The sequence below is a fragment of the Pelobates fuscus genome, chromosome 1, assembly GCF_036172605.1.
Source record: "Pelobates fuscus isolate aPelFus1 chromosome 1, aPelFus1.pri, whole genome shotgun sequence".
NCBI classification, from domain to species: Eukaryota; Metazoa; Chordata; class Amphibia; order Anura; family Pelobatidae; genus Pelobates; species Pelobates fuscus.
In genome coordinates, this window is record NC_086317.1 from 46,056,028 (window position 1) to 46,069,567 (window position 13,540).

Below are 13,540 nucleotides of genomic sequence, written 5' to 3' on the forward strand. Positions count from 1 at the left end.
CTCTCAGTCAGAGAAAATTGCTCTAAGATTCAGAAAAATAAGTCATTAATTATGCTCATATCCATTTTTCTGCCCTTGAATGTGGACTTGCACAGCGATCCATGCATGTACAGTACAGTTATACTAACTGGTAGGATTGCATGTAATACGTTTTCTATTTTAACTTTAACTCGCTTTTAAAACTATGCCACTTAAAAAGAATGTGTTAGCAAACAAGGTTTCCACTAGCAGTGATTTCTTGAGTTTGTTATCTGGTTTTCAAACTAAGATAAAATAATCTTAGGCCACTATGTTGGTCTAATTTTCCAGTTTATGTGGTTATCCTAAAACAGGGGATTTGTGAGATATTGACACAATTAGAGGCCAAAATAAATGAATAATTTTTCCAGTACAGTTTAGTTGGCCTTAAACTAAGAAATCCTTAGCCAATTAACCACAATTCTGAGATTAATGAATAAACACACCATCTGTTGTTAAGGGGATACTCTACACATTCACCAAAGTTAGGTACCATGGGAATGTTTGGGTACAGTTCTCATGTTGGGTGGATTTTCTTTTTAAAAATATCATTACTTTTCTATATATGTAAGTCCATATATTTTGGTTTTGCTACAATAATACAATTGCATATAACGTCATCAGGTTGCACAAAAAAGATCTCAGAGTTGCAGTTTAGCTGTTAACTGTGTCCATGAAGCACTGATGTGCAGAGACATAGGGGATACAGTCAGCACTGTCACATAAAGTTGAACTGGATAGACTTTGTATTTTTTTCAGCCTAGATAATTATGTATATAATTATCTATATTTTAAATATATGATTTATAAATTGCATTAAAAATTGGTCAGTCTCATAATCCCTTTGTTTTATTAACATAATTAGTTTTTAAGGCTGACATTTTATTAAATAAAATAGAATTTATATATTGTGTAATTCTATTTCGGTTTTAATATGACCAGAATGGTCTGCTTCATACATCATGCATAGTTCAGAAAACTGCCTGGAAAACTGTTGTATTTTCTATGACTTAACAACAAAATACAACTGCTCTTAAAGTGTCTCTCTCTGTTTTCCAACATATTAAATGTTTCAATGGTTTTCGTTTAGGCTGTTGTGAAGCAATGGTGGTTTCACATAGATGATAGTTAATTAATACTGCTGTTGATATTTTATAAGACAAAGCTAAGCGCGTCATAATGTGATCACATTCAAGAAAAAAAATGTACATTTCAGACAACAATCTAATTGTTTGTGCAATTAGAATGAGATGGTATTTATTTTCTTTTATTTATATAACTATTTATAATCTTAATTAAAAAAAGACTAAGACTTATCCAATCAGTGCTTAAATTCTAAGTCACTAAATAATTGAATTCAAGACCAGTACATTGCCTTAAACAATACAGTTAAAGCACAGATAATCAGGGTTATTTACTAAATCAAGAATGGTTAAGAATATAATTGACAAAGGAATTGCAAAATAAAAAAGACAAAATTGCAGTGGAATAAAAGATCAAGTTGAAGATTTTTTTTTCTAAATTGTCCATTTTGGATAAAGATTTGCAATAATTTGCAATGATAGGTTTAGTGCCAAAAATACATCAGTTTTTGCAATTATTTTATTTTACTTCAAATCATATTTTAAGGTAGACGAGGGGTTCGTTTATTCTGCCCCAATCTATTTTTTTATGAATGCGACCTTTCAGTTAGTCTCACTCCTTTCCGATAAAATGATCTCACCGCCCTATTTTGCTTCTTCCTATCAGAGTTACAGGGAAGGAACCTAAACATGGCAACATAAAAGACACCAGTTGTTTATTCTGTGTGAAATCAGGCTAACTGTGGTCACGTCTTCAGTTCTATTTCACAGATGCAATCAGGATTTAACATTCCCACTGGGTCCAGCGTGGACATTAGTCCACCTCCTGCTGATGTATTCTGATGCATCAAACATATTTTGAGAAAGAATGTATTTACAATTTTAGTCATGTAGAAGACTGAGAAATAGCTTTGCTAGACAACAAAAAAGTAGCTCTACGAAGGTACAAGACAAATACTTTCCAATGAAATTTGTATGGTTTGTGTACTATTTAATGCAATATCTTTGAATTACTGACTTTAAATCGGATTCACTGGATACCATACAATAACAGTTATTTTCTATTGTTTAAACAATTATTGCTAACACGATGTAAATCATGCAAAGAGTGCTGCATCATGCTTCACTAGTTGTGGTTGGAGATATTTTCTGAATTATAAAAATGATTGTTGCTTTAATATATGAAAGCAAAATATATTGGCCTTTTATTCATTACACGTAACACTGCTTTTGATCTGAATATTTTCTGATGTACAAGTATACAGAGACTATATTGGTGCTATATTTTTGTAAATACCAAAAAATATGCAATCTATCTATTCTGCTGAAGACCAGAGTATAGTATATATAAATGTGAAGCATGTGACGGATATTTTGACATTTAAAAAAAAAATATATATATATATTACTAGCGATAATTTTGTAGCGGTTTACTTTGTAAAAATACGTGTTTGAGAAAGGCACTAATGAGAATGAACAAACCTATGAAATTCAACAAAGCAATGGATTCTATGTCATCAGTTACACTGGTAAAGTACTATAAATCACATGATTAAGAAAGACATCGATGAAGAGTCTAGATTTCCAAGAAAAAGCTGGAGGAAAAGACTGAAGTGACATGAGTAATGTACATTGACACATACAATCTAATTGGATGACTTGGCCCAAGATTGCTATCACTCACTCATTGCTAACATCCACTGTCATTAACACATGAACCATTCACAGTTTCAAGTATTTATACTTGCAATAAAAAAAATCTAAATTTTAAGTGAATATAAAATAGTGTGAACTGTGAAAGAATGTGGCCACATCAATGAAGTAAAAGGAGCCTAATTTAGCACGATAGGATATGATTCATTTAAAAAGTGCAAATATATTCCTCAGTTTAGACAATTAGTAAATAAAGCATTCATTCAAATGGAAAATAAATTGGTAAAGAAAGTGTAGTGATGGTGATGGTGCATCTTATGGTTTACTTTTTAGAGCAAAAGTGAGAGATTATTTTTTTTCATAATTTGTAAAAAAAAATCACAAAAAAATCAATGTAACCTGCAGTAGCATTGTAGTGTTATATATTATTTACATGAATCTCAAAATGCTTAGAACAATTCTGTCATTTGTGGGGTGTTTGTATATTTGGCCAAGCTTCCCAAAGATGGTACGTCTGCTTGTATTGTGGAGACCAGGAGAAGAAGCTAAGGAGGAAAATACTTACCTAAATATCTCCCTTATGGATGCCACCATTGTCTTCCCAGTGTCCATCAGATCATGGAACTTCATCCACCAGAAGAATCTGTGTCACCACTGTTCTTTTGCACAGGCATGAGAGTAAAATATAGCAGTCTATGGAAGTTTCTTTAAAACCACATTATCCTCAACAGAACTTCTTAAGCAATGCACAAGAAGATATCTTTCCCTGCAATCAAGGTTAGTTTCTTGAAAATTTAAAAAATTAACAGCAGGTGCTTCTACTCTTCTGCTAATCGTAGCATTGTCCATAAACTATCTAGATTATAAGTTTTCAGATGAATAGGGCCCTTATCTCCTCTATTAGTTAGTTACATTTTATATTGTCTTTTATCCTGTTACCTTTGTGTCTTTACTTGTACCATTGTACCCATGGACAGTGCTTTAAAAAGAATATTAATACAAATAAACACAAAGTAATCCCTATTTTGTCTTATGATATCTTTGATCAGATTACATCCAATTATATTTAAAAGTGCCAAATATGTGTATTATCATAAAGATAATATATTTATGAAATACTCAAAAGTAACAGAGCTGCTCAAGTCTATTCTAAGGGGTAGTATCTGAATGGGTATAATTATTATTAGCATTCATATAACATCAACATGTTCTGTAGCACGTCACAATTATAGAAATTAAATATATAGATGTGAAACATGTTGCTCGAATGAGTTTACAATCTATGAGGATTTGAGGTAAGCAGGGATATATTGTTAGGTTTCGACCAAGTGTACTTACAGTTTTAGTGGTCTTGAGGGGTTACTCAGACACAAAAAAAGATGTAGGTGCACCTTTGCCCCCCACAAAGTTGAAGCATTTGTCTAGTCAACATTTAATCAAGACTTATTTATTTTGAATACAGTTCATATTTTTTTAAATTCCAAAGGCCAAATTCCTCTATAAGGTGCATTTTTCTATTAAGCCATGATATCCCAATATAATTGTTATTTATCTATGAGCAATCACTTGCATAGTCTAATCTCAAGAAAGTTAAAAATAACTCACATATAATTGAGGAGAGTGCTGAAAGAATTCTAGGCTCTCCAGACTTAAAGAGACCATTTACGAAAGAGTAGTTCATAGCTTTTTTTGAATAACATTTTTTATTCCCTACTTGTGAATATACACTACTGCCTCGAGGTATTTTATGTCCCATCGCCCTTGTATGGCACTAGAACAATGAATGTCTTTGAATAATTATAGAAAATCTATAGGGTATTATGCACTGCTGTTGGAAAATGCAGTGACTAAGATACTATACATGAAATTGTCTAGTCAATATTATATCAAGGTTGACTTTGTTTGAATACAAATACTGATCTGTACAAAATAAAGGCACAATTCCTCTATTGGTTGTAACTGTACATTCTCTTTTTTGGGGGGAGGAATATCAATCATTATTTACTCTATTTTATGCTACATCATAATACCCCAAATTATTCAATTGTTTATCTGCAAACTACCACAATTATTATCTGGGTCTCAGTAAAGTCAACCGCAAAATTAGACAGTGGAGGGTATAATGCAATAGTTTTAGTATTAGCAATAGTATTTCACTCTAGATGTAACAAACTAAATAAGGACTTGTCGTTTTTCGTTTGGGGTCTTATTTATTTTATTGATATAGTATATTATATCACTTTTTTTCTATTACAGTGGTCAAGTCAAGCAGATTGTGATTCAAGAATAACATCATTGCCTTGACATAAAAATAAAAATAATATAGAGACTGGCTATCCCTCTGGTTTTAATAGGGGATACTAAGGAAATCTCCTTAATAGGGAGCCCTATGAACATCTACAACATATAATATATAATTTCTATTACTGGAGTGGCGGAATCCCACTGGCATCCACTCAGTATGATTTGCCCATGTGCCATAATAAAACATTTTTCTGCATAAAGACGATCATGGTTCTGCTGATAAACAGATAGTCCAGAGAACCCTGTGCATATTTCTGACAGTTATTTTAAACATATTTATGTGCTGGCTGTAAAATGCTGCAAGGTGTTCATCTTTTTTTTTTTTTAAATCACAGGACTCTCGGTGTTCTATGACTGCACTTAACAAATTAAATTTTAAGCTGGTAAAAAAAAAATTTGAAAAATTGTTTTATACATTTTTTGGGGTAATTAACTTTTTTTTTTTTTTACTTTAGTATTGTAAGTATTCATCTTGAACTGACCTCATCTGTTATTTATTTAAACTTTTAGACTTTGGTGTAGACCCAAAGACACAAATATTTACATAGAGTTTAAATATATAAATCTAATATTTAATATACTCATTCCATCAACTATTAATATTTTGAGTTCCAGAGCACTGAGAAGAAATTGTTCTAGAATTTCGATAAAGGCAATATATGTATTTTTAACTAAAATAATACCAGTTTTTTTTTTTTAAATATCAGCTTTAGCAAAGTTCAAGGTAATGTTTTCAAGTTTTGCATAAACCTTATAACATAGATATTCAAATATTTGTGCTAAATCACACACAGTAGTTATTTAAAAAAACATTTCTGGGGCATAGATCTAAAACATATATTCACAAGTATGAAAAGCAGAATGTGAGTGAAAATTTCTTGCACTATTTACCTTATAAAACAACTCATCATCATCAACTCATCAAATCAAATTTGGACATTCTACTTGGATCTGACAAAAAATTCACACCCTGTCAAGTCAATCTAGAAACTAAAGAGGAACATAGGTAAATCACATAAACCCAAACTAGAAGTGTTATTAAAAAATATGTTAAAAAACAACAAACTAACAAACAAGTTCTATCAGTTGTGGAAGCAAGAGGACCTAGTCAAATACATTGTGTAATGTAATGTATTGGTGCTGTTGGAAGGCTGGCTTCACACATATATGATGAAATATGTGAGATAGTATTTTAAAAAGACCCATTAAAAGGATACATATAATTTAAAAGTAGGATACAAATGAATGGTGGGTAGACCAATAAAGAGACACAAACTGCCTATTTTCCTTTATGAGATATAGTCAAATAGCACCATATTTCACAGGTTAAGATGATATTTGCTGATGGCTCTGCTAAACATTGTAAACACTGCCTATTCTGAGCAAAGGCAGTGTTAGCATAGCTATCCATGACCACGTCTAGTGGTTGTCACTGAGACAGCCACCAGAAGGACTTCCTGGGTTCAGTCCTGCAAAGATTGCAGGAAAGACATTCAGCATCTCCATGCTCTGCATGGAGAACTGAATGCTCCCCATGGCAATACATGGATTCAATGCATCTCTATGTGGGGGGAGGGGTGATTGGCACAGCTCCACAATTTACCTTGCATGTGCACTAGCTTACCAAAGCTTCCCTATGTGGAAGCATTGGATTGGCTGAGATCATCAGGATTGCAGTAGCACAGAGACCAGCACACCGCGGGATACAATGTAAGTAAATCTGCGTGTTTAACTCTCACAGAGGTGCGATAGTCTTAACAATGAGTAGAACATGTTCATATTCCTAATGTTGTATTGTTGCTTTAAGAGCTAAAATGGCAGATGGCTTTCCTCTCTAAGAGATGTCAAGCAATGTCATAATTATTTCAAACACTCAATGGTTACTTACATTTGAGTTATCAAATGTAAGCCTTTCATCATACATCTGTCTTTAAGAACATTGAACTACTTGTCCACAATTGGATAACCCTTTAAGCATTGGTGAAATTAAGCAGTAGTGTGTTATTACCTAGATTGGCAACTTACCTAGAAATTAAAGCTGCAGTAAATTAATTAGAAGAATTACTAAACTTTACTAAGTTGGTTGTATGCTCACCATAACTCACTGTTTAATAAGCATACAACATAATGGGTAAAAGGTATTCAATAAAGGAGCTTTGGAAATGATCCCAACTTGAAACCAACTCATTATTTTAATTAATATATAATTAAAACAGCAGACGGTACTGAAATTATCTCACTCTTTCCCATGATCAATTTCCTCTCATATACATTGACTCATTGAAGTGGTTAAGGTGTTTGGATTTCCCTGGTGCCATCCCTCCATTCAGTGTTTAATATTTTTCAAGTAGTTTAGCAATTACTCCAACTGGAGGTATGGATATGGTGGAGATTACATCATACCATAGCCATATCAGCTATGGACAGCTGTGATAGGCTGCCAGTGGTGCTCTAAACCTGCCACTACCACCCATTTAGCTAAATTCAGAAGCATTGGCCTGAGCAATTCATAGGGGCAGAACTGTGGGAACCCAGGGACCCTCATTCAGTGTTAGTCCATACAAAATGGTTTAACAGTGGATGGAGGGCCACTGCAAGAGGCTTCTGGCACTATAAACACTTCAGTAAGATGAAGTAGCTATGGTGCCTGGAATGTCACTTGAAGAGTACCTCAAAGTTCATATAAGTTGTATTGATGTTACTTAAGAAGGGTTCTTTAATTTCTAAAGTGGCTTTGAGTTAATAGTTTTTGCTGCATTTATTAGCTTTTTAATGTCTAATATATAATACAATGTTGTCCATGAGTAGAATAATGTAAATTATGTAATGTACTTGAATTTCAAAGGGTTGGTAGCGCACAGAAAATGGGCACTTGACCATGCAATGACCCTGCAATGGAGTAATGTGATCACTGTTACTGCGATATCTACATGTTTTTACAAAGTACTACATTGGCTTTTATTGACACTGACTGATTTCACTAAATTATTTAAATTTTTTTCCCCTTTAAATGTCACTCTTTTTTAAAGTAAAATAGGTATTGATGGAGCTAGATACATAGAAAGTTCTTACCAAGCCATTTGGAAAACAGAGCATGCAGTAATATTAATAATCACGATAAGTTGAGTGTTGATTGTTGTTGTTATACAGCCAATATACTTTTTCTTTCCTATTATTCGTTACTGCCCTCTATATCAAGGCTGACATTTTGTTATACATCACTAATAGATGCTTATATAAACCCTTCTATTTCTTTTTATAGGGTATTTCTTACAAATATATTGCTTTTGGAGGGCTGTATTCCTTTCATTTATTCTAGTTAGCTGCCAATTATTTCATGTGTAATGAATCTACAAAAAAACACCAAGAGCCTTATATTTTATACAGTGACTAGTAACATAGTTGCTTCTAACATGATGCACAAGATGCGTATGAGAACTGACATATTTGCTTTCTTTTAAACTAGTGCAGTAACAAAACCACTTTCAGATCATTAATACCAAATTAGTCATTAGAGACGAATAATGGACTGTTTGTCACTGTTCTTTGTAAGAAAACGTGTGTCCTGCTGTAGCTTCTACCAGCAAATTGACCCAATTGTATTTATTCTAGATCTTACATTATCATGGATATTTTGTGAATGACAATACCTGCAGTAATACACCACTATAATTACTTGTGTTCTCCCTGGCAAGGTGACTATGATTAGATACAGTCTTGGGGTGACATTGCCAGGCTAAGTAAGGTTTACTGTAATGTGAATGTTCTTGTAGATCAATAAGTTATGTTCTCTGTACCACCATCGTACATATCAATGCCTATTTTGTCTGTACAATGTATTCTACAGATATAAGTAAGGTCAACCAGGGTAATATATGCTTTGCTTCTTCCAACAATAAAACAATAACAATAAGTATTCAAGTGTATATTAGTATCGCAATATGTCAGGAATATTTTTTTTTTTTTTAGTGGGTATTTTTTATAATGTTAGTTGGTACAGAACAAAAATTCAAACTGAATTCTAAACTCCTGCAGTGAAATCTATAGGTTTAGATAGCAATACACCATAACAACTAGATGACATGTTATAGTTTTGTGTACAAAATCCTTTGTCTGAATCGCACACATAAACTCCAAACTTTTAAAAAAAAACTTTTTGAATAAATAGAGTTTCTCTACTTAGAAGTTTCTTATGTTTCATTGTAATATGGATATTAATCTAATAAGACATGTCTAATAACATTATGTCTTCTTTGATACATATTCCACGCCACATATTCCATTACACACCTACCTTTAATGTACATTGAAATATAACCTGTCAGAATAATAGCATTTGCCCAAGAATGACTACCTTTACATGCTAGAATTCATAACCCAATTACATTTACAGTAAAACCATAAAAACATGTCTAATGTGATTTTAATTATACGTCAATGATTGTTATATGAAATCACTATGTAGATATTAAATTCAGTAACACAGAAAAGCAGGTAAGAATTAATACACAGTTCTCAAGATTTGTCACTTAATTTTTGTATCTTTTAATCAGAGGTACCATATTTTGATCTCTAAAAAGCAATGTTCACAAAATAACACACTATTTAAAAAAAATATATTCTATAGTAGAACATGTATGTAATAGTTAACTATACCGTCCTATACGTATACATACGTATTATTTGGTTCAAGTGATACAACCGCTGACACTTCAGTTTGGTTTTCCACTACTTTGGAGATGAATAAACTTTTATCCTGACCTTGAATAGAATAAAACTAAGACAGGCGTATACTGAGAATTCTGCACTACACGTATATACATTACGCACACTTTAGTTTGGAGTTGAATATAAATGCAATTTATTGCAATTTAACAATGTAAAATTGAGCAAGAAAGTAAATCATTCAATGTTTTATGTTGAAAAATATAGAAAATAAAATAATTCATTTTTTTTTTTTTTATTGGATAACGATAAACCATTTTAAAAGAGATTTTAATTTGCTGTGCAATACGTATGTTTTGGATTGTTTAACTCTACAAAATGTGATCTCACTATCTACGGACATTTAATCTCAGCTATTTGACCCCCTGAATGTTAACTAAATACAAAAACGCACTTCTTGTCTTTTCTCTGCACAATGCACAATTGTTGATTTTAAAATTGCTTCACAAGACTCCCCACTGCCATATTAATGGACCAGGGATAGCCTTAGCAAGCACCTGGCTCAGTGAACATAAATACTTGGCGGTTTCCTTTCACATAACATTTTGCTGAAATCACCACTATGTTAATAGAGAAGCAAACTGTTTGCTGGCATGAATTTCTAAAGAGAAGAAGCCTTGCTACAGTTCTGCAAACTGCCCATTAAACAACCACATCATTTGTTTCACTATCATTTTGAACTTAAATATTCATGCATCTGTCCATACACTGCTTCATTATAACTGCACCTTGCAGTTCTGAGCACTAATTGGTTCCTAAGCCCCATATCAATGTGTTTGGTAGTGACAGGTTAGGTTTGCTGTCTGAATTTAGCAAAATATGGTTCATCCCTAAACTATTAGAGCCATCTATCCCGTTTCTCAATGTGAAAACATTTTTCAGCGAACTTTTCCCTCCCTTAATCTACACAGGATCATAACACAGGCTTGAATGCTCGCCCTCTCTTGTGTGAAGAAATGAAGGATTCATGTCCAAAATGTCAAGTCGTTCTTGAGGATGATAGAAGACAGACTTGGTGTGTGTCAAAGCCCCTTCCTAATACAGTTGAAGCAAACAGCTGAAAGAATTGGGATGGGTGACTCAAAAATGGAGCACTAGCTCCCCCTGCTGCCAGAAATGAAAACAACATCAACATTTCTCTAATGCCTGAATTGACATGCAGAACTTGATTTTTTTGTTTTTTAAGGGGGGGGGGGGGGAGGGGGAGGGGGGGAGAAGGGGAGGTGGAGGGTGACTTAATAATTGATTGATTGACAATAAAACCACAAAACAAACTATATATTCTCATGTACTTATTTTATAAGTAATTAGCCGGATAAGCATCAGTAGCATTGGATACAGCCCTAGGTCAATGTTAGAAAAAAAATGAATGTATTGCAAAACTCATGTATATATAATACAGATTTAACTACTGGCAGTCAAATAAAAAAGTAAAAAAAATATATATATATTAAAAAATGGCATAAAATCACGTACTGATCATGCAGAGATAACATGAAAACCCCACACTGTCTGTAGAATGTCTGAAATGCACTCAGTTGATCTGCAGTACACAAGTTAGCAATGTATTTTATTGAAACTATGATAAACGATGCCACAAAATCACCAGTTGCCATTCTTAATTGTCAAAAATATAAGCATGTCTTTTGCTGTTGTGATGTATTTTAATTGGGATCATTCTTCAACTAAATGAAGCTACAGCTCTAATTCTACAGTCATTAAAGCAGAACATTTCAGAACATCATGCAAACACACTGTTGCAACATATAATGTGCTAGCCTTCCGCTGTCTTTGATGATCAGTTCCTAAATTGTGATGAATATGGTTAATGCACACTCAGGTTGAGTTCAGATAATGTCCATATGACTCCTACCTTGCCCGCTGCTGATAAGTAATCCAAACAGGTACAAATAAGGGAGTTTCATGATCAGGATGTGAAAGTGCTGGACAGTTCCTACTGTAGTTCCAGATAGTTTAATCTGTTAACAAGCTCTAATCTGAGGCTTTTCCCTTTGCCTCTGTTGCATACAAACAAATTGGTGTAGTGAATACAGAACACAGAAAGAGCCTGTTAATACACAGCCTGCAGCACCAGTACTAGCAAAGTGATGAGAAGCCAATGTGACTGCGGCTCTATATCAGCCACAAGGCGGCTAAGGTGTTCATCCGCAAGAAACACGTCACCCTCTCCTGGCTCAGGGATTCGTCCGCGCTGCTCTCTGTTTAAGATGCAGGAGCTGGTGTAATCTTAAACTGCATCTCCCTGTCACTATGTGACACCTGCTAAATACTCTGCAGAGCAAAGCAGGGGCAGCATGGAAGTGGCATGTGGGATCTGTTTTTTATCGTGCGTTGCATTCAGTGCTGAACATGGATTTAGAGTAAATCTCTGCAAAAGTGGAATTGGCAGCTAATTCAAAGGGAATCTATGGCAGACTACTCAGGAAGTTTAAAAGAGCCCAAAGTATGGACCCTGTATTTAATCATAGAGGAATAACAGTTAGTGCAATCCTGTAGTGATGAGCTGTGTCTGAGATTTGTAGCTATTGCTTGGATACTGTCATATTCTGCAAAAGAACCCTTTGTATCCACTGCTAGAACGTTCATCTCAGTACAAATGTTGCTTCTAATAATAAAGAGGATATAATAGCACACATGATGCTCTGCAGACTGATCTGGTGTGTTTCTGGTAACTGGAAAAATACATTCGGCATCTTTTATTAGAACAGCCCAGAGGCAGAGAACACAGAAGAGGCTTGTGATCACTGATGGCATGGAGCACAATGTTATCTCAGTGCTGAGATTGGTGTGCGTGATATCTGTAGTTTTAATTCCATGCACCTTTGTGCTGTTTACATAATAGCAACGTGTTGCTGCTCAGACACAATGTTATCAATGCAGTCAACGTTTAAATTATTTTGACGGAGAGAGAGAGAGATAGAGCCAGTTCCAGGCTTTGCAGGGCTCTGATCCCCTCTGCTCACTCATTAGCTTTCTGTATTGACACTGATGTCATTCTCTCTGCAGAATGGGATGTTTTACAAGGAATGTAAACAAACCATATTGCTGTACACAAGGAAAAAAGCCAATTAATCGCCTGGATAGTACTCTGTACCTCGTGTTTCAGAGAGTACTGCAGACCAGTAGCTAAATTAGTAGAATATTTGGAGTTTTACTGTTAGTCTTCAAATGGGTAATCCAGGAAACACAGCACTAATTAATTGTGCTCATTACAATGCCAACACTATTTCACTGGAAACTAAGAAATGAAAGTATTTACATCTTCAGATATACAACAACAAAAAAACAACAACAAAAAAACACACACACAAACACATATATATTTTATTAGCATGGCATTATAATGTACTACATTCAATAAATACATATCTGGCTCATAACATGTGAAATCACTTGCAGGTGTGCATGCACACTCAAGCACGCGCACACACACACACGCACACACACACACACACACACACACACACACACACACACACACACACGCGCACACACACACACACACACACGCACACACACACACATTGTTGTGTGTAATGCAACACGAAACAGCATAAACTTACTTAATTCCACTGTGCATTTATATGTGCACGCGATTATTCATGGTTTATGTTAAAACCTGTGTTTGTCTGTGTTGATATAGTGATTGTGTATGTGTATGGATGTATGTAAACTTAAGTGTTTGCGTTAATGAAAGTGTGATTGTCTCGGTGTAACTTTAGTTTGTGTATATGTGT

The 13,540-nt window shown here is 34.1% G+C and overlaps 1 protein-coding gene across 3 annotated transcripts in view; it reads right to left on the reverse strand.

Moving 5' to 3' along the window:
- Positions 1–11,882, reverse strand: part of NCAM2 (neural cell adhesion molecule 2) — a 409,545-nt gene extending 397,663 nt beyond the window's left edge. For all 3 annotated transcript variants that reach the window (XM_063448337.1, XM_063448328.1, XM_063448345.1), the window contains exon 1: positions 11,656–11,882. In XM_063448337.1, the coding sequence (XP_063304407.1) occupies positions 11,656–11,707 (52 nt within the window). In that variant the 5' untranslated portion in view covers positions 11,708–11,882. The remainder of the gene's footprint in view (positions 1–11,655) is intronic.
- Positions 11,883–13,540: the final 1,658 nt, after the last annotated feature.